The sequence below is a fragment of the Trachurus japonicus genome, chromosome 17, assembly GCF_045865225.1.
Source record: "Trachurus japonicus isolate A0001 chromosome 17, Traja_1.0".
In the NCBI taxonomy this organism is placed as follows: domain Eukaryota; kingdom Metazoa; phylum Chordata; class Actinopteri; order Carangiformes; family Carangidae; genus Trachurus; species Trachurus japonicus.
Window position 1 is genome coordinate 37,160,107 of NC_140923.1, and position 21,576 is coordinate 37,181,682.

A 21,576-nucleotide genomic window follows, 5' to 3' on the forward strand; every position below is an offset into this window, starting at 1 on the left:
ACATCATGTGACATTGCCATGATTTAAAGTTACATAACACAAGCCCTGACTAGTGTTGTACTACAGGTAGTGGAGAGACTGTAGAAGGTCACTACCTTATCAGTGACAACAAATACTGTCACTCACATGAACGCCTCACCGAGGTCAGTGAGATAAGTTCTCATCCACCAGTACTAAATAAATAAAAAAGTGACAACATTTGTGAGCATAAAAACAAACAAACTGCTTAACCTACAAAGTCTGCATGGATTACTATTGCTATCATTGTAGGCCTAACTTCAATAGAAAGAAACCCACTCACATTTATGAGTCCAACATTCATAGATGTTACAGCCTGTAAGTATAATGTTTAGCTCCAGTTTACCTATTTGTTCTCTTAAGCTGAATTTCATTGGGGAATGTGGAACACAGTAACATGCAGGTGACGCAACCAGGAACATCTCATCTTTCACACATCCTGGCATGTCAGTGAGGAGTGGCTCTTTGATGGGCACTGGGCTGGCGACAGTGGCAGAATAGGACCCTGGACTGGACAAACAGATTTACATCATGCCCATCACCACCCTTTGCACAGCAGCTTCACCGAGCAGAGACCGCTGGCCCTGTCCTGTCAAACAGACACTATAAGTAGTTAGTACTTAATTGCACATTAGCCTATATATAGCCTACTTTTGACCTTTTAGACCCTATTAGATGCCCACATTTCCCTATCTATCTATCTATCTATCTATCTATCTATCTATCTATCTATCTATCTATCTATCTATCTATCTATCTATCTATCTGTCTGTCAGGGTTAGCTGGAAAACTAGTTGGCTTCATCATGCAAAAGTATACCCTGTGTGTAATTGCAGCGCAGCAGCAGCAGTGGTAGTAGTCTAGTAGTACCAGTAGCCTATACAGTAGCAGTACTAGAAGTAGCAGTAAGTCATTACTGCAGTAGCCCATGGCATCATCAGCAGCATCAGTTGTGGCTCAGTGATTAACAACAGCAAGTGGATTGTAGCACCAGTAGTAATGGCAGCAGCAGCAGCAGCAGCAAATAGGATCCTACTGTACTACCATCATTCAAAAAGCTATTGCATCTCATTAGAGATGATGAGACTCTATTATTTCACATCAGTGCGAGAGACAAACACCCTCCACCATCAGTGTCGGTGTGTGTGTGTGTGTAAGTTAAAGATCACACACTGACAACAACCCGATGAATCGTTTCCCTTCCCACGTGCTGCTGCTGAGAGGCGGCTCTGCTCGGTTTTCTCCCTCAGACCTGTGTAACACGTCTGAGGGCGTGCACTGCGCCTCGCTCGCCCACTGTACGTGACGTCAAACCAGCATGGCGGTCAAGGTGACTTCGGCATCGCTCTCTTAACGATTTTCAAACCTTTTACTTTAACACATCTGCATGTCTTCTCTTCATTTTTTTTCTCGTCGAGCGGGAGCGGTCAGAGTTAGCCCGCGTGCCGCCGTGCCGGTGTCCGGCCGGGCTGTCTCGGGATGCGGAGCGCCGTGAGGCTGTAGCATCCCTGGGCTAGCTGCCCGCCCGGCGACGGCTGGCCTTGATGAGGCATCCACAACCTCGACGTTAGCGGGATAATGCTAAGACAGCACAGCTATCGGACTACAGCCCCTGCTGCTGCCCCGATAAAACCCCTGTCTAGCGCTAGCCGAGCTCGCCTCTGGCCGCAGCAGCCCCGCTCTCTGTCACTTTGCTCTCGTCCTCTCGCATTTTGCCGATTTAAAGCTTTAACGTGTCATTGCAACGGTGTGTGTCCTCTTCATATCAGTAGTTTGTGCTTTGCTAGCTGGCTACACATAACACTTGTACCGGTAGTTAGAGCCTGTGTAGGTTTGACTCCTCGGCTTGTTTGGCTGGTGACTTCACTTGTGTGTCTATCTACAGTAGCTGCCCGGACTTGCTCAGCCTGACTCTGTGCCAAAGTCGCGGTTGTGTGTCTTTGATAGTTTGCCACTCCCGTGTCGTCGGGTTGTGTTTCTCCTTCACTGTTTTCAAGGAGACACTAACCCAGAGCAGCTCTGTTGTTGTGCTTCATATTCTGCCTAGAGTAGCTCGGGAAACCTGCTTGACTTGAGTAGCATTTATTATTTTAATTCATACATATACTTAAAAAAAAAAAAAAAATTAACGCGTAGATCATCGCCTACTGTCATCTAACTGTATATTGTTGTTATTGTCAGGTGCAATCTACCAAACGTGGGGACCCCAGTGAGCTGAAAGCAATCTTCCAAAAGGTAAGAAGTCTGATATAACTATGAATCTATGCATAGATCATCATGTAGGACCCCTGTAACAGCTGCTTCCGTGTGTGTATGTGTGTGTGTGTGTGTGTGTGTGTGTGTGTGTAGGAAACAGCCCACCACGGACTGTGTCTTCCTCCACTGAGTGAATGAGCTTGTAAGTTTGTGTCATGGGGTTGAAATTACAGCATTAGCCACAGTTAAAGGTCCAGCATAGACTGCTGTTGTTATTACATTAAAGCACATAAGTGCAACAGTTTTTCTTGTGAGTGATCATATTCAGCGCTTATCTCAATGTTATGGTTTCTGTTTCTAAAAGACAGTTCAGCAGCAGCAGCAGCTGTTTCTGAGTGCAGTGTTTGTGTTGATTCAGTAATGGCAGGGAAGTGTTTCACATCTGCTTCCCTCACCCCCAGTTTGCTTTGATCATGGTGACAACTGACAAGTAAAAAAAGGGGGTGTCGGCCTGCTACACACACACAGAGGGAAGGGAGGGAGTCATGCACACACACACACACACACACACACACACACACACACACACACACACACACACCAGGAAGCTCAGTTAAGAGAGAGCTTTAAGGTTTTAATGTGAAGGTACAGGGTTCAGGAGAATGTATCAGGTTCTGTGTCCCTGGTCTCCATTGCTACATAAGCAAAGACCTGCATGTTCTTGTACTGGAGGGATCAGTGAGCACCGTGTCACACTACACTCACTCATCTCATGTATAGACAACAGTCCGAGTCAGAGTGAAGGTGGCGGCATGACCATGAGATATCATGAGCAACTGTCACAAGAGTAGACTTGGTTAACCTTCACCTTTCTGCACTGCCTTCTGCGTGGAGAGTGTGTGATGTTGTCGTGTGTGGGGCCAGCAGTTGTTGGTGCTGATGCTGATGCTCACGGGTCAAATAGCTCGCAAAATGCCAAAGACGCTGGTGGTGCATGTGAACCGGTTCATGAGTTTTATTCTGACATGTCATGCTACGACTGTATGATCGATGACCTTGGTTGATCTGGTGCAGCAATGAGTTTCCTGCACTGTGAAGTGACGGAGCTGATGTATTTCTGATTCACCAACCTTTTTTCTACCATTAAATTTGGACACTTTTGATAATAATCAGTGTCAGTAACAAAGATGTGTCATGCTGAAAGAAGATAGTGCAGTGTAGTAAGTAAAACTTTGTTTGGATCACAGGATTTAAATTAGTTAGAATGAACCTAAAGCTGTGATGTGGAAATCTGAAATAGGAATTAACATCTGGCCTGTTTTTGTTGGGTTTTATTCAAATGTAACAAGCAAAAGTGCTTAGTACTTAAACAGAGATTAATGTCCCCAAAAAGCAAGAGCCCTGAAATGAAACAATACAGTCACTTTGTACTAAAGGAAACAAGGATGTGGACATATTTTTAGACATATTTTTTTTTAAGTCTCTGAAGCAAAAACAGATACATGGGGTAAGAAGGCAGATAAAGAGCTACTCCTAGTGAAGGAATGGTTTATCATCTGCAATGGGGTTTAACTTAGGTTACACAAAAACACACATTTTTTCCATGACAAAAAGTTGACAAAAACAATCACATTTAAAAAAAAACCATGACACGTAGTGGAGCTGACCGTGGACTAGTCATTACACACGTGACTCTGAACACTGACCCAACAGGTCATTAGCTGAGGCTCTGTGAGGGTTAACAAAGCTGCTGTTAACAGCCGGCTGGATTCACTCATTGATTATGTTCATAGTTAGTATCCAAGTTTATGTTGTTTCATGTGTCCCCCCTCTCCTCCCCTCCTCAGTATGCCAGTGTAGCGGACAAGGATGGAGAGAGGTTCATGACCCCAGGAGACTTTGTCCAGAAGTATCTTGGACTAAACACACAGATCCACCACAACCCCAAAACTGTCCAGCTCATTGCTGCTGTGGCTGACACCACAAAGGACGGGTATGTACCGACACGGACACACACACACACACATAAACCTGGGGGTATTTGACCACAGCTTATCATCACTAATTTATTGACCAATGTGTGATTACTATTTGCAGTTACTGCCAAAATAGATAAGATAAAGCTCCCAGTGGCTGCTGCTTTCCCGACTGTTAGCGGACAAGACTGTAGTGAGAACTACAGTTTACTCTGTATTAAATACTGCTTATGTTCCAGTTGCATTCTGGCCTATCAGTTCACATGCTAACTTTTTTACAGTTTACCACATCTACTGAATGTCTTTATATAGTGTAACTCTGTTTTCTTTAATGTTTTTGTTTTTAACAATACATCCCCCACCCTCCTCCCCTCCTCCCCATATGTCACCCACAACGGCAGGCTGATCTCGTTCCAGGAGTTTCTTGCATTTGAGTCTGTGTTGTGTGCACCTGACGCTCTCTTCATAGTAGCCTACCAACTGTTTGACAAGACTGGAACTGGAGCCGTTTCCTTCGGTATGGACTGCTGTGTTTCATGTGTTTTCATACAAGCTTCGTCTTCCAATCACTTGATGTCAACGAATCCCAAAGGAGTAAAATAATGAGTTAATGAAGGAAATGATCCAGTTTCATTCAGGGTCACCACAGGGCCTTGAAATCCTTGAACATTTGTGAACTTGAGTAAAAAACAAAACAACATTTTGAAAGTTTTTGAAAGTAGTCATTGATAAATCAAATTACCATACATTAAATTCATATATTCAGTGCAAAAATAGCAATTAAGTTCTTTTGGTGCTATTTTTTTACTTGCTGCCTTGACCATTTAAAAAATTAGAAATCATAAAATGTCTAAATATAGTCACTACAGAAGTGGTCACGGAAAGTCCTTGAAAGGACCTTGAATTGATATTTAAGGAGGTGTTGGAGCCCTATTAGAATTGCAGCTCCACTTCTTGTCCACATGTTTTCCTGGGTGCACTGCGGAGAAAGAATTTTCAAACGTGACAATAACCAGATTACTCCACTAAGTCATTACACATGGATGGAGTTACATAATAGCGCTCATGCACCGTGTCTACTTATTTACTTATGGCTCGCACACAAAGCCTTTATGTTATGGCAGTAAGATCATTTGACATGGCTGTTGTACCTGACATTAATCTGGTGTATTGATCATTGATTCCTCTTTTTTTTTCTCTCTAATGTGTATTTGTGTTGTAGAAAATGTGCGGGACATTTTCAGTCAGACCACCGTGCACCACCACATCCCCTTCAACTGGGACTGTGAGTTCATCCGCCTGCACTTTGGGCACGACCGCAAGAAATGCCTCAGCTACCTTGAGTTCACCCAGTTCCTGCAGGTATGCCGAGTTCACGCAAAACACTCCCCGATCACCCTGAGGCGTCTTCCCCTTTGATTTATCCCTCTTTCTCGCACTCAGTTTTACCTGGACTATTTTTACACTCGGCCTTGTGGTGTCGTATTTTTGTAGGAGCTACAGCTGGAGCACGCACGCCAGGCATTTGCCCAGAAGGACAAAGGGAAGAATGGCGTCATCTCCTCCATGGACTTCAGTGACATCATGGCCACCATCAGGCACCACATGCTCACACCTTTTGTGGAGGAGAACCTTGTCTCAGTGAGTGTGTGTTTGTTACGTTACTGATAATAAATCCCAAGTGTGACCCCAGATAATATTCATCTCTGAATGACAGGAGGGTGTTTTCAGATGACCACTACTCTGACAGTCATAAATCAATGTTCACAGCTCGATCATTTCATTGTTAATAATCTATGGTTAACAGGCACAAAATGTTTTTTTTTTTTAATTATTTCTTCTTACATGTATTTTGATTGCCGGCGAGTAGACGTGTAATCCACTCTGACCTGTGGGGTTATGAAAACACATGCTCAGCAGAAGTAAATCCTCATCCACGTCACATCTGGGGTTATTAGCCCTCAAGGACATTACTGGGCATTTTAACTTGTGCATGGTGCATTTAATATTGTTATGATGTTTTTAAGCTTTGCTCAGGCTCTTCACTGTTCTCTAGTCATACTGTAGGTGTTACCATATATATATATATATATATATATTTCCATTATAATGTCTATTAGTGACATGGTTAACACTGAAGTCTTTCTCTGATTTACCTGAGATTCTTCTCATATATAAAAGTCCACCTAGAATTAGTTTTGGAATAATATTTACATGAAGTTAAAAATACCATAGCAGATTAAAGTAAAGGAGTAAAGTTACTACACTTAGCCATAATAATGAGGGAAAGAAATAAAAAACATACCTTATATTATATTATTGAATATTATTTACAACTGCACATCTTGGCTTCTCCATTAGGATTTGAATATGTTTTTGGTCATTTAAAGAGGAACTATACAGGATTTGTAGCTTAACTATGCTACAATTTTACCTTTATTAATCAGATTTGGAGTTATTGTGATGGTTTCGTAAATGGCTTAACTTGTTACGAGGGAGAATGGAGGCTCTCTGCCTTCAACGTAGCGTGTCACTTATTGCGTCTCTTGGCTGAAAAACGACCATGCAAGATCGGGGTCGCCGCCCCGGTGTCCCAGCTCTCATCTCTGCGCACCGTGACACAAACGCGCCCCGTAACACATAATCTCTTGTTTATGACTGATTAAACTACACAAATATACATGTCGTAACAGCGTATATGATATATAACTTTATCTACCGCTCTATTGATTGTTTTCTTGCCGGCTTCTTCGTAAACAAATGCACAATGCTGGGAGGAGGGTTAGCAAAACAACGGAAAAGCGACTGGACTTAGATAGTTCCTCTTTAAACCTTTATTAGTAGCCAGAGAGTCAAAGATGATACAGGTCTGATGATGAAATTAAGTTAGTAATAGTTACCAATACAATTTTCCATTTTCATAGAATGAAATGACAGGAGAAAAAAAAAAAAAACACATAAAGAAAAAAAAGCATATACACTAAATACATAAATTAAGTGGGGAAGGAAGAGGGGGGGGGGGGGTGAACAGAGATCATGTTTCCTCAATAGTTCAGGGGGAGTGGGGGATACATTGAGTAAACAACTGTAATTGTACAACTGTAATTGTGTGGTCTTTAAATATATCAAATCTAATTTTTAGCCACAGCGTCTGACATGCAGTGTCTTTGTTCTGCCAGGCCGCAGGTGGCAGTACCTCTCACATGGTCAGTTTCTCTTACTTCAACGCCTTCAACTCCCTCCTGAACAACATGGAGCTGCTGCGCAAGATCTACAGCACACTGGCCGGCACGCGGAAGGACACGCTCGTGACCAAAGGTGCGCACATTGTTCCAGTATGATGATGTGATGTGATGTCATCTCGTTCCCTTTAGTGTCGGGAAATGTCCACGTTGTTGTCGAAGCTAATTGTCTCTCTCTCTTTCTGCAGAGGAGTTTGTTCATGCTGCCAACAAGTTTGGTCAAGTCACTCCTATGGAAATTGATATCTTGTACCAGTTGTCAGGCCTGCATTCTCCCTCCGGGTAAAACACTCTTTCTCCAACTCTGTTTAAGTTTGTGGTGTACTGATCAACATTTATATATATACACACACGCACAGTAATTTAATAATGAGGACATAAACCTGTTTGTATCAGGCGGCTGAACCTCGCTGACATTGAGAGGATAGCTCCGCTAGAGGAAGGATGTCTGCCCTACCACCTGGCTGAAAGTCAAAAACAGGTCGGTGTGCAAGTGTGTTTTTGTAATAAAATTTATCATGACATGAAGTCAGATCAGCAGTTAAATGTCCCCTTTTTTTGAATATATGTTTACTGTCAGACCCATGTGGATGGCTCCAGGCCCGTGTGGCTCCAGGTAGCAGAGTCGGCCTACAGGTTCACCCTGGGCTCCATTGCTGGAGGTGAGTGATGCTGCCGTCTGACGGGCACGCTGCAGCGCTGCGTGTGATGAATTACATTGAGTCTGAGCATGTGTGCGTTTTGTGTAGCCACGGGAGCGACGGCAGTCTACCCCATTGACTTGGTGAAGACTCGTATGCAGAACCAGAGGTCCACGGGATCCTTCGTTGGGGAGCTGATGTACAAGAACAGCTTCGACTGTGCTAAGAAGGTGCTTCGCTACGAGGGCTTCTTCGGCTTCTACAGAGGTGAGACACGCCTGGGTCATCCCTCGTCTGCATTTGTAACACCAGTGGTTTGGACTCCTGTCTTTTGTATGCGTCTCATTTTCCTCACCATGACATTCAGTCCTCGAACACACAACCTAAAGAAACATTAATTGTATCATTGGCTGTATTTTGTCATGTTTCAATTTAAGTGTAGGTGTAGTGTGTTTTGGACTCTTCACATTAAATAATACAAATGTTTTTCTATTTTATTTTGTTGAAGTGCTGAAGCATCCTTTGTCTAATCATAACACAACTTCTCTGGCTGTAGGTTTTTTTTTTTTTTGTACATTTTAGTTACAAAAATCTTGATGTCGGGATCAGTCTATTTATCTGTTCATGTTTTCCTCTCCAGCTTCTTATCTTTCATACCATCGGTGAAATCTCTGAGTTTAGTTTAGTTTATAAGTTTATTTGAAAACAGGGACAGTGCACATTAATAACATCACTGTAAATGCGCCAGAATTAGCCAAGAGGCTATTTTTCATCTGTAGTCCCCAGACGGATGTTAAAAAGTCACCCTAAAAACAGAATATGAATATGATTAAAATTACAAAGTTATTAGCCAAGGCAATCTACAAACATGCACAGCAATTAACAACTTGACAAAAGAACATACAACATGACATGACAAAAGAACATATATAACATCAATCAGAAAACATAATCAATACATCCCCATGCAGCAAAGACACATGACGCAAGACACATCACACCACAGCATGCAAAGCAGAAGCACAGACACAAACTGCATGCATACACAATATAACGACACCACAAAAAGACATGCATGCCGACACAGGCAGACAGACAACAACAAGATGGCTACAGGTTCAGCACAGCTACAGGTTCAGCACAACCATGTTGGTTTTCACCGTTGTGTCTTTCATCCTTCTCCATCTTCATATTTACAATATTTTAAATATTACTAATGACATGAGATTCTCCTGTTACCCAATCCCCCACGATGCCCCACAGGCCTGGTCCCTCAGCTAATAGGTGTGGCACCCGAGAAAGCTATCAAACTCACAGTGAGTACCACCCTGCAACACTTATTATCACTCTCCACTTAACACTGTGTACAATGAGTTGGAATACCATAATACAGAGTTACACGATGCATCTGTAGACATGGATCTAACAATGGAAAATAAAATGTGTGGTATGCAGTGAAATTTGTTAAGCTTCTCCTTAGGGTGCAATAAAGACAACAATGCAGACAAAACACATACATTCACTATAAATAGCTCATGAGATAAATCCTCTGTACATCTACAAATACATCAGGTTAAAGTGAGTAATATGTGCAGAATTAAATCTTGCAAAATAACTGTAATATTTGGGGTGTTAGTGCATGTGTGAGTTAATCTGAATCTGTTCGAGGTCAAACAGGTGGAAGCCAGCGTGTGTTTGGTCCTTTGTAATGTCTTCTGCTCTGCTGAAGCAGCGAGAGCTGTACAGGTGTTGCAGGGAGGGGAGAGGACAGCCGATGATCTTCTCAGCAATGTTGATTATCCTCTGAAGTTACTTCTTGTCTGCAGCTGTACAGCTGGCACACCAAACTGTGATGCAGTATGTCAGCAGACTTTCCACGGAGAAGTGGTAGAAGATCAGCAGCAGCTTCTCCCTTAGGTTGTTCCTCCTCAGCACCCTCAGGAAGTGAAGAATTATTACTTATATAATCAGAATTATATTACAATTTAAATAATTATGATGATAAATTATGAGTTCAGTAGTGACTGCAGAAGCAAAATATGAGTGGAATTACGGCACCCTTTTATTGCACTCAATGTATTATCATGTACTCAGTCCATTGAAATCTTACAAGATCACTTGTTCTTGTCATTATTCCACCTGCATGTCAGTTTTTCTAGATAAGCAAAGTGTCCAAGTGTGGCTACACCGGTGCGTACAGTGCACCAGCAGACTTTCTAGGACAGAGTTTACACTACATTATGCAAAGTCTTTGATATGATACCTGCTTGTGTTTGTGTCCCGCAGATGAATGACTTAGTGAGAGACAAGTTCACCACTAAAGACAACACAATTCCTCTATTCGCTGAGATTTTGGCAGGTGGCTGTGTAAGTACCAGGTCCCATTTTGATTTGTTTGTGAGTGCATGAAAGAATAATAGATTTAAGAAATAAAAAAAACACTTCTTGGTTATTAAGGGCAGAAGACGTAACTCATGCATGCAACCTGTGCATTTGTTGTATTAACCCGCTTGCAGAGTTCCAAATGACGTTACTAACACTGGACTGCAATACCACATTGCATCCAGAGGAAAATTCTCAATGTCCAATGCAACATGTTTTTTTTTTCTCCTGTGTTTTTGTTTTTGATAGCGTTGTTCATCCTTACACTCTTTGGCCCAGCACTCCTTACCGTCGGAGGAAATGGCAAAGTAAATGATTGATCAGGATTTAATTTTTTACGTTTTACACTTGGCATGAGCAAGACTTGGCTCCCATACCTCAGCTGCGTATTTGTAAGATGCAGGAGCAGTGATGTAGAAATTGTTAGTGATGACTGAAGTGGGTGAACAAGCTCCTCCTCTCCGTCTTCATTCAGGCTGGAGGCTCTCAGGTGATCTTTACCAACCCTCTGGAGATAGTAAAGATCCGCCTGCAGGTGGCAGGTGAGATCACCACCGGACCACGAGTCAGCGCAGTCAACGTGGTCCGTGACCTCGGCTTCTTTGGCCTTTACAAGGTAACGTATGTCTGAGCATGGCGACGGTCTCCTCAGCATCACCCTCTCACAGTCTTTCTCTTGAGTCGCAGTCCCCTACATCTGTCTGTTCTTTGTGTGTCTTGTCCAGGGTGCTAAAGCCTGTTTCCTGAGAGACATCCCATTCTCAGCCATTTATTTCCCGGCGTACGCCCACCTCAAGACCATGATGGCTGATGAGCAGGGCGGGCTGGGACCTTTGCAGCTTCTCACTGCTGGAGCCATTGCAGGTAACCCCAGAAAAAGACAGCAGTCGGTCAGCGGTCAATAGAATCCAATGATTTACCTGCGTTTCATTTTATGAGAGCTTGCATTTCTTTTCTTTTTTACTTCCCCTTCAGTCAACCAGACCTCATTTGAAGTTACAGTATCTCATCTGACATTTCTTTTGTAACTCCAACTCCCAGGTATCCCTGCGGCCTCCCTTGTGACGCCCGCTGATGTCATCAAGACTCGTCTGCAAGTCGCAGCGAGAGCAGGACAGACCACTTACACTGGAGTCATTGATTGCTTCCGGAAGATCATGAGAGAGGAGGGGTTCAGGGCCCTGTGGAAGGGAGCTGGAGGTGTGTGTCTGTCTGCTTGTGTGTGTTCTTGAAAGTGTCTCCGATTATTTTAAACCACAATGAATCGTATCTCTCTCGTCTCCAGCTCGTATGTGCCGGTCCTCTCCTCAGTTCGGCGTGACTCTGGTCACTTATGAGCTCTTGCAGCAGTGGTTCTACGTCGACTTTGGAGGACAGTAAGTTGATAGAAATAGAAACAGGAACTATGATACTGCCTCTTCATACCATGTTCTCGTGACTTAAACATAATAATGAACTGTGTATAGCACCTTTCATACACCAAGTGCAGCCCAAAGTGATTTACACTTAAGGCAGTAAAACAAGAGCATACAAATAGAGTAGGGACAAATAAATTTACCAGTATACCTCGAAAGAAATTCCAGGTTATCTATTATTAACATTTCATTAGTTTTGCAATGAGATGAATCGGGTTTCAGCTGATGAACGGTGTGATTGGATGTCTCTTGTGCTTAAGGTTTGCAAACAAAAAGAAAAACCCAATAGTTTGAGTGTAGTTTAAGACCAATGCACCAGCAGTGTCATTCTTGCCTAATGACTCATGGGCTGATGTCCTAACATACACATATTTGCCCCTATATATTCTTCTGTCTTCACTGATGTATTAAAACTGCATTAACTCCTCCTCTCCCCTCCCTCCTGCAGTCGCCCGGCAGGATCTGAGCCCAAATCTAAGTCTCTCATCTCTGAGCTTCCTCCCATCAACGCGGACCACGTGGGAGGCTACCGCCTGGCCGCAGCCACCTTCGCCGGGGTGGAGAACAAATTCGGCCTCCACCTTCCCAAGTTCAAGTCCTCCGGCGTGGTTTCCATACATCACCCAGAGCCAGGCACCGCTGCGCCGGCTCAGGCGCCATAAAGCTCTTGCATCTCCATATCACTTTGCCATCCCTCTCCTCCTCTTCCAGGAGCCAGACACTTAGATAGATACACAACAAAAAAACAAAAAAACGCACACGGTTATCACACACTCCACATGTAGGGGCCATCAATGTAGGAACAAACAACAGCAGCCCGTTGCTCTCTCCAGGGTAAAGGTGTGCTCCACTGGTCCCCAGCCAGTCGTAGAGGCGGAGCGCTGGCTGCAGCTGTGGATGTAACGGAGGGACAGCGACGGGACCAGAGCACTGACTGTGTTGTATCATGAGTGGCTGTACGCTCCTGGCGTCTTCATCCTTATGTCTTCTTCTCTCCAGCATTTGTATAACATGGGGCCTCGGGCACTCGTCTCTCTCATGAGTAGCTGATATGATTTGTATTTTGTTTTCTGTCTGATACTCAGTTTGAGTAGGACTTCTCTTTATTGGACAGCGGGCATAGAAAATAGTAGATTGGTCAGCACGGTGTGGGGCTTCACTCTGGATTGGTCCTCACACAGGAGGACACGTACTGTACATATTGTATAACTGCAGTGAAGAAAATGTTACACGACAAAACCCCGTAACATTCAGTCAGCATCATTATACAGTAACTGTAATGTTATGGCCTAATATGTGGGGCCTTTGGTCCTGGTCTCTGAGAATCACTCTTTCTGATGTACAGAACTTTCAATTAAAGTGTTTTCTTGATGAAACAAGAATCATGAGCAGAGAATTAGGTATTAATAAATTAAATGTATCTCAATTCAGTCATTGTATTTTATTGAAATAAATCATCCATATGGGTTTAATTTTACCAATAAGTCTTTGAGTTTTATTCCAATTGAAAAGTGCAACCATCAACTGTAGAAGTAACAGGGAAGAATACAGTACAATTAGTTTATGCAGAATACTGACTTTTTTCATAATGTAATATCAAACATGGTTGCTACAAGTTCAGTTTTAGCTCATTTCAAACATTGAAGCTGATGTGTTTTACCAGCTGGTGGAGGTTGGACTGCTGCATCATGACGGAATGAAAAATTGGATGGAAAAAGAAAAAAGAGTAACATTTAGACTCCAACCTCAGCTTTACAACTTCACACAGAACTTCATGTCGATCCTCTTAAAGAGGACAAGTCAAGAAACTGTTCTCTACTGTTCATTAGACAGGTACAGAGTATAAAACAATAACCTTTGGTACAGGAAAAAAAAAAAAAAACACTTTAATTGTACTAGTGTCATTAGATTCAAGGCAAATGTAGTAATGGATTTTGCCTGGTAAAAATCTTGTAGTGCTAATTTTTTAGGAATGTACTTCTTAAGCTTTCAGTACAAAGCAGCAACTGTTTTAAAACAATACACAAAATAATTACATAAGCGCCACCATTGGAATAAATATTAAATATCATAGTGGTTAAAATCTAAGAATGACACACTCCTGCATGGGCCAGTGTGAATGTGTAAGCACGTTAACTGTTTGAGTCATCTCATTCAAGTGCTGCTGAGGCGAAAGAGGAAATGATATGGATATGTCAGCTGTTCTTACTGCTTAGATTCTTTGCCAGCCATGTGCGCAAGCGTGATCAGAAAATATTAAAACATGTAAAAACACTAAAATGGTAATAAAAAGGTGCAAGTACAAAGGTTTGCATATTTTAAAAAAAGGGCTGAGTTGGTTGAGGCCTCAGGAGAAGAGCAGTTTCTGGAGCCCTGAGGATGTAATCAAAGCTAGAAGTTTAGAGAGTGGACAGCCACACCTATCCTGAAAGTCACTTCCTTGTTCTCTGATCTCAGTCAAACTTTCAACTGCTTCACTGCGCTCTCTCTGCTGTACTACTGCTACATGTGACATTCATTGTTCCTACAAACTGTCCTCTAAAACTCTTAGACACATTTAAAGACACATCTAAAATCGTCTACAACTGTCTTGTTCTCTTTATTCTAGCTCTGCACATCTCCTCAGGCCAGTTCATGTTGTAGTGGGTGGAAAAGCTGGAAGCCGGAGAGAAGAGAGAACAGTTCCTCCATCACTGCCATGTCATGTAGTGTGCTATAGGTGTGTAGTGTACTGTAGAGAAATTTAAGAGCAGTTGTCAGCGTGTGGGTGGGGTGGGGGTGGGGGGTTTATAACATCAGACGTTGGCCAGCTCTTCGGCTTCGTCTCGGTTCTCGTTGATCTCAGCCAGCGTCCTGACGAAGCGTGACCATTCATCAGCCTTGGGGACGCAGATTTGCTGCAGAAAGACAAAGGACAACACAGTCAACACAGTCTCAGAGAAGGAGCTGGAAAGGAGCAGGACAGGTTTTAGTTCAGTGTTTCTCAACCTTGGGGTCGGGACCCCCAGGTGGGGTCGCACTGGAATTCAAATGGGGTCACCTGAAATGTCTACTAATTGATAATAAAAAAAATACTGATAAAAATATTTTTTAACTAATTCATTTTAAAATTATGATTAAAAACACCACACACAAACTTAAACAACTGTATTCTATACTTTCACTTTCTCGAATATAAATCGAGTTCAAGTAAATCCCCGGTTCGAATCCCACGTCGGGCAGACCTTTCCTGCATGTCATTCCCCCTCTCTCTGGCTCCCCCTTTCCTGTCTATCTCACTGTGCTATCAAATAAAAAGGCAAAAAAGCCAAAAAAAAAAAAAAAAAAGCAGCATATAGAAATGTCTGATTGACGGCTGAGATCACGTGACTGCTTGTGATCACGGGGTCGCCTGAAATTTGTGATGTCAAAATGGGGTCAAGAGCCAAAAAAGGTTGGGAACCACTGTTTTAGTTGTTGTGGTTGAAATCCCCACCACGCCCAACAACAACAACAACAAAATCAATAGTATTAAGGAATGATGTCTCACCTCCCCTACATCGTAGACCTGCACCTGTCCGTCTGAGTCCCCAGTGGCAATCTCTTTTCCAGTGTGAGCCCATCTCACACGGTTCAGTGCTGGAGACCCCTCCACACACACACTGGCAGTGGGAACCTAGAACACACAAGTCAGCTTACTAAGAAGCAGATTCGTGGATGGTTGATGTGTGATCCCATTCTAAAACAATAACCTAGAAAGCTCAAGACAGCTCAAGGAACAGTAATGGACTTTTAGCTCAAAAACTATAACTTCATATAAATGACATTTTGGAAATTGCTATTCATTCTCTTGCCGAGAGCTGGATGAAAAGACTGATTAAACAAATAGAACAATGTTAATAAGTGAGCTTTAGAGAAGTTGGCAAATGGAAGAGTGCTGAGCTAAGCTAAGCTAACTAACCACTGGTAGAAGCTTTACATTAACATCACAGAAGTGAGAGTGGTATCAACTCTCTCATGTAACTCACAAAAAGCATGCGCTCAAGTGCATTTCCCAAAAAATGTCAAATTGTTTCCTTAAAGGAGAAATGAGGGTCTTGGGTTTCAGTGTAAATGTGTGTGCGTGCGTACTTCAGTGTCATTGTTGAGGTTCCACAGGTCCAGACGTCCAGCCAGGTCCACACAAGCGAACAGAGCAGGGTGCGTTGGAGACCACATAGCATCATAGACGTAGTCGCAACTGTCCTCAAATGAGTACAGTGGACGGGTACTCTGTAAAAAGAAATGCAGAAGGAGAAACAGATTAAAATTGAGAAAAATAGAGTGATTAATGGAGCATCTGGCCCTACAAGATAAATGTTTGTGTGTCACCTTCGTGCTCCAAAGTTTGACGGTCCAGTCAAAAGAGGAGGAGATGAAGAGATGAGAGAAGTCCACAGGCCCACCAGCGCTGTGGCAGCTCAGCCCGGTCACTGGACCATGGTGGCCTTCAAACACCTCAGTGATACCGGCCTTACTGTAAGACACACAGAAGATACCTGACCATTACTAATGCCCGTATGCTTTCAAAGACTTCAGTATTTTACCTTTGCCACTCTTGCTATTTGGGGAAACTTGAGGACAAACGTCCAAGAGAAAACCCACCTTCCGTGGCGGCAGGCGGTGTAGACAGAGCCGTCCTCGCTCCCGACCACGAAGTTGTTGACATCACCCAGAGGGAAGGCCATGGAGGTGACGGCCACTGCTTTGCTCTGTTTGAACACCAGCTCCAGACTGTCCTGCAGGGGGAGGACTCACAGTGTCACACTCTCTGACAGACCCGACAGTTACACAGACAGTGTGTCTGTGAGTTTGCCGTACCTGTGGCTGAGACAGCATGTCCAGGCTCCAGGAGCACATTTTGCCGTCAGTGGAAATGCTGATCAGGTTGTTTGCGTTCTGGGTCCCCACCACGTTCACACAGTAGACCGGGTGCTGAACACAACAGAGCACAAGACAGTCAGGCTAGTTTAATATTACAAAGTGATACAACCGTGTCTGACAAGCCTTCATGGCAAACACAGTTATGTCAATAAAATCAAAAGAAGTTCAATTAAGAAGTCTGTGTGTGTGTGTGGAGAGAGAATGAATTTACTGTATGTGCGGCCGCAGACAGTGGAGTTCTCTGAACAGGGGTGCGCTTGTTGCTCCTGTTGTCCCATAAGACAATCTGTCCAGAGTATGTCCCACCCACCACCAGGTTGGGGTGAAACTTTGCAAACCCGACAGACATCACCTCTGACTGGAGAAGGAAATAATATAATTTAAACATATCTATGTTTTTGCTTTTATAAGTAAAGCCTAAAACAATTCATTTGCGATGAGTTTCTTGTAGTAAAACTGCATGTGAACTCATCCTTTACCTGGCAGTGGAAGATGTACTCAGGTGTGCCCTTCTTGTACTTCATGTTCCAGACCAGTGCCACTCCATCAGGCTCATGGGGAGCATCCTCGTTGTTATTATATGAGGCCACCAGCAGCTCTGGAAACTGAGAGGAACACAGCCGCCATTATTAGATGCAGAGAAGAAGTATTAATCATTCCCACACATACATCAACATAGACTGGTTCAACAGGGACTACATTTCTGCCAGGGGTGCTGTTGAGGACATAAAACGTCTCTGTGGGGATTAATAACAAACACATCCTACCTGAGGGGACCAGTCCAGACAAGTGACCACCCTGTTTTTAGTCCAGCGCTCATCTGCAAACTGTCTGTTCAGAACCAGCTTTGCTCCTGCCTGCAAGTCACTGGAAAGAACAGAAAATAAAAAATATGATGAACTTTGCCCTTCCCTCTGTTCAACACTCCATCATCTGTATCTTTACTTTACACAAGTTTGTTTCAGGTGTCTCACCCCTCCTTATCCTCTAGATCTCTGCCACTGTAGTCGAAGCAGACGTCCACCTGTTCAGCCAGAGCTCTCTCAATAATTCTGCTGCCCCGCTCGAAAAAGGTCACAAATTCCTCAGAGTGTAAAACCTGCAGCTTCTCCTCTTCTGTCAGCTCCTTAGGAGAATCTATACAGAGAGAAGTCGGTATTTAGAAAGGACAAATTGTGATATTGCATATGGGAGTGAAATATTTGTGATTGAATTTCCCCTCAAAATAGTCTTGGGCAGGGTAAGACTGAAAACATGTTGAAACTACTTGTTTACATAAATCAGCATTATTAAAAAAAAAAAAATTTACTATCGCATTTATTTTGATTTACATGCTATAAACTTCTGTCCTTACCCTCGTCCTGCTGTTCACCCTGTTCATCCTTCTCTTCCTGAGTGTCCTCCGCTGCTGCAGGAGCTGTAATCTCCTCATCCTCTTCCTCATCTGGAACACATACAGTACACACACAGACTTCATTCAGATATTATTTTTTAAAAACGCACTGTTGGAAAGGTAATGTGTGTTCATGTTTCCATTTGTTTACCTGCTTTTTGTTCAGAGTGTGTCAGCGCCTCAGTGGGTGTCTGTGTTTCTTTGGAGTAAGACACCATTTCCTTTGGGACAAATTCCACCTGGGTAACTTTGGACATGCCCAGCCTGACGGCTCCACGTCTACACACACACACACACACACCAATATGGAAGTAAGAACACACTTCCACGTTTGTTGTACAAACTGGAACTGAATGCAACAATTACATGAATAACATAAATAACGATGTACAGAGATATTATTAACACATCTGGACAAATCTAAGATGAAACCACGAGAACTGATAAAAGTTGGAAGACAAGCTAAAGGAGAGAGGAGGAGCAGTACCCCATCAGCTCAGAGTCGGAGTGGAGTTGCAGAGTAGAGGGGTCAGGATCCCAGTGCAATGTCCTGATACAGCCAAACCACCAGATGGTATTAGTAAGAGAAAGACGGGACAGAGAAAAAAGAGGAAACAAGAGGATGAAACCAAACGTCGAAGACAAGCAAAGGGGCGAGCCACATAAGAAATGTTAAAGATGGGAAAGACAGAGAGGAGGGAGGACAGGGAGAGAAGAAGAACGGAGTGTGTGTTAATTAGGACACCTCAGTGTGCCGGTGAGAGGGCAAAAGGAGACAGGTCAGAATTCATCATGTATAATTGCAACGTTAATACACACACACACAGCATGCAATAAAATCACATAAAATTTAACTTAAACGACCCTTCCCCATCTCTCTCTCTCTTTCTGTGTCATACACGCTCAAACAAACCTTGGTCCTGCGTTCCCGTCCCCCGAGTCTTGGCTTCCTGCATCGCTGCCCACTGATTTGTTGGAGGGAGACATGGGGGCAGGGACTAGGTAGTGAAACAGACACGTATCTTCTGTTACTACCCTCAGGGGCTGAGCTGCGAGTGCGAGTGCGTGTTTGTAAGTGCGTGAGTCAATGAATGGGTGAGTGAGTGAGTGAGTGAGTGAGTGAGTGAGAGGAGGAGTGAGGTATGGGAGGAGTGTGTGGATAAGTGAGTGAGGGAGTGAATGAGTTTGCATGCAGTAAGGAGGACAAAACAAAAAGGGGCAGAGACAAAGGGGAGAGAAAAGAGAATGAAAATAAATGGCAGGCAGGTTTAAGGCGTCATGCACAGTTATGTAAAAATGTTCAAATATTGAGTGAGGGGGGGTGGGGGGGGGGGAGAAGGCACAGTGGATGAAACCAAGCCAGACCACAAAGTTAGAAGTGACTTTTATAGACAATGCAAATCCATCAAGCACACACAAAATCAGAAAGTGATGGAAGGTAAGTGGGGGTGAGAGATAAAAATAGAAGCATGCTGGCATTTGTGTTTGTACCGTGGGGTATGTCAGGGGTGATGCCAACACTCTGCAGCAGTGCCTCCGCCTCCCTCCTCTTCCTCTCCAGGTCAGAGTCTTCATGGCCGCCTGAAGACCCACCGCCCACCTCCGCTCCACGCTTTGAATCTCCCTACAGAGTACAGAACATGGACTTGAGTATGAGGACACATCACAATATACAGTAGCTAGACCTGTCAAGCTGCAAACAAAGCAGACATCTTGGCAGGGTTGTCTTTATGGAATTTAAATTACAGGTGTTGTTGCTTCAACATACATCCTTCTTTTTCTTTTCCTCTTCTTTTCTCTTCTTCTCCTCTCGAATCTGGGCGATCCGTTGTTTCTTCCTCTCCAGCTCAGCCTTCAGCTCACTCTTGTCAGACATACTGCAGGAGGAAGATTCAACTGAAACAGGGCAGTGAAGAGACCTGACCACAAAACTAACATCTTCAAAGGGAAAACCACTCCACATCCAATTGTTTAAGCAGAAACACTTAACAGTCAGTGTTTTCAGCTCCTCAAATGTTAAGATTTCTATATTACTGCTGTTCTTTGTCCTCAGTTAGTAAAGTTGACATTTATGGGCTTTGGACTTTTGATTAGATAAAATACCTGTAGTTCATATATTATAGTCTTTTATTTGAAATATCTGAAAACCGTCGTTATTGACATTTACTGCAATTACATGTAATAGGTGTATTTTTTGTTTTGTTGGTTGGTTGTTATTGTTTTTTTTCCCTACACTTTTAAAGTATGTTGAAATACATGGCAGATGAATCACAAGACATGAGGAATTTCTGCACGGCACCAGAACATGTCAATTTGTTCAGTAAGTTGTGCACTGCCTTGTGACTTAAACAAAATATCGCCACTATGCAAACTTAATATAACAGTGCTGCAGTTTTAATATTTGGACTTGTAGCTGTGCAGCTTTACACAGCAGCCCAGGGCCTGTCACACTGGTAACATGTGAACACCAACCAGCTGCTCACAACAATGTCCTCTTTATCCGTTTTTTTCCCATACTGTCACAGCTAATCAGTAATGACTTAGGTATGGTATTGGTATTACTATTATTTCCCCCAAAAAATATCCAAACTAAAATATGCTAAATGCTAAGACAATCATCAATCCGTTAGTTATATTTTAACCAAAAATGAAATATCTTTACTTATTATATCGGAGACTTTTTTTTGTATGTATTTTAAAGTTATTTACCATTATTACATACGTTTGTGTAGTCATGTCAGTATGTGAACACAACATCTGCAAACTGCTCATCTTCATGTGCTAATCCTGATACATTTATGACGTGAGTGTCCATAACACAGGGACAACGAGATGCTCTGTACCACTCCACCCACTGTCAGATAAAAGATTCAACCCGGCGACATTAAGTCTATTTAACCTGACAGGTCTCCATTATAGACTGTCACTTCGTGTAAGCTTCTTGTTTTTAATGTTTTCTCGTCATCCTGGGATTTGTCAAACATGTTTATAATCTAATTTGCGGCTGCACTGACAGCTAAACTAGCTGGCTAGCTGTGTTAGCATGCTAATCTCCATGGCAGCAGCCGGCGGGCGGGCCTCCCGTTACAATAACAACGCAAAAATATCGCCGCAGCTTTTCTGCTTTATTGTCCCCCAAAATATGTGTAATAGCAACACGGTTATGACTGTAGAATAACATACCTGGTGCCAGGTGTTAAACCGAAGCAGACAGACAACAAGGGAGTCCAGCTCTATGTGCTTCAGGTCTGTGGAGAGATGATGGAGGAGGAGACTGATGATGCTGGAAGAGGCTGAGTAGCTTGGTCCGCTGCCGTCGTCTTCCTCCTCGGTGAAGTACCGCGAGAGTTGAGAGTTACCGCCCCCTCCCGGCGACAATGACACTCTCACTGAAAACCACTTTTTGATTTG

The 21,576-nt window shown here is 43.2% G+C and overlaps 2 protein-coding genes across 5 annotated transcripts; one reads left to right on the forward strand and one right to left on the reverse strand.

Moving 5' to 3' along the window:
• Positions 1-1,313: 1,313 nt before the first annotated feature.
• On the forward strand, positions 1,314-13,354 carry LOC146971336 (electrogenic aspartate/glutamate antiporter SLC25A12, mitochondrial-like). Its single transcript, XM_085805872.1, has 18 exons — positions 1,314-1,348; positions 2,200-2,253; positions 4,062-4,207; positions 4,592-4,707; positions 5,413-5,552; positions 5,685-5,831; positions 7,370-7,508; positions 7,621-7,714; positions 7,829-7,913; positions 8,013-8,094; positions 8,182-8,340; positions 9,337-9,389; positions 10,360-10,440; positions 10,931-11,071; positions 11,181-11,319; positions 11,497-11,655; positions 11,741-11,831; positions 12,319-13,354. The coding sequence occupies exons 1-18, from the start codon at positions 1,337-1,339 to the stop codon at positions 12,530-12,532; spliced, it is 2,052 nt and encodes a 683-aa protein (XP_085661998.1). The 5' UTR covers positions 1,314-1,336; the 3' UTR covers positions 12,533-13,354.
• On the reverse strand, positions 13,293-21,490 carry LOC146971337 (dynein, cytoplasmic 1, intermediate chain 2a-like). 4 transcript variants are annotated; one of them, XM_085805874.1, is made up of 17 exons: positions 21,349-21,490; positions 19,934-20,042; positions 19,657-19,789; positions 19,079-19,163; positions 18,653-18,715; positions 18,317-18,444; positions 18,127-18,216; positions 17,747-17,909; positions 17,540-17,639; positions 17,252-17,377; positions 16,984-17,130; positions 16,710-16,823; positions 16,494-16,627; positions 16,221-16,365; positions 15,981-16,121; positions 15,400-15,525; positions 13,293-14,767 (listed from the first exon to the last, which is right to left on the reverse strand). In XM_085805874.1, exons 2-17 carry the CDS (start codon positions 20,039-20,041, stop codon positions 14,666-14,668), a joined length of 1,905 nt encoding a protein of 634 aa, XP_085662000.1. In that variant the 5' UTR covers position 20,042; positions 21,349-21,490; the 3' UTR covers positions 13,293-14,665. The 4 variants fall into 4 exon arrangements, with proteins under 4 accessions (XP_085662000.1, XP_085661999.1, XP_085662002.1 ...); XM_085805873.1 differs by having other exon boundaries at positions 19,079-19,214; XM_085805876.1 differs by lacking the exon at positions 18,653-18,715.
• Between the last annotated feature and the right edge of the window lie 86 nt (positions 21,491-21,576).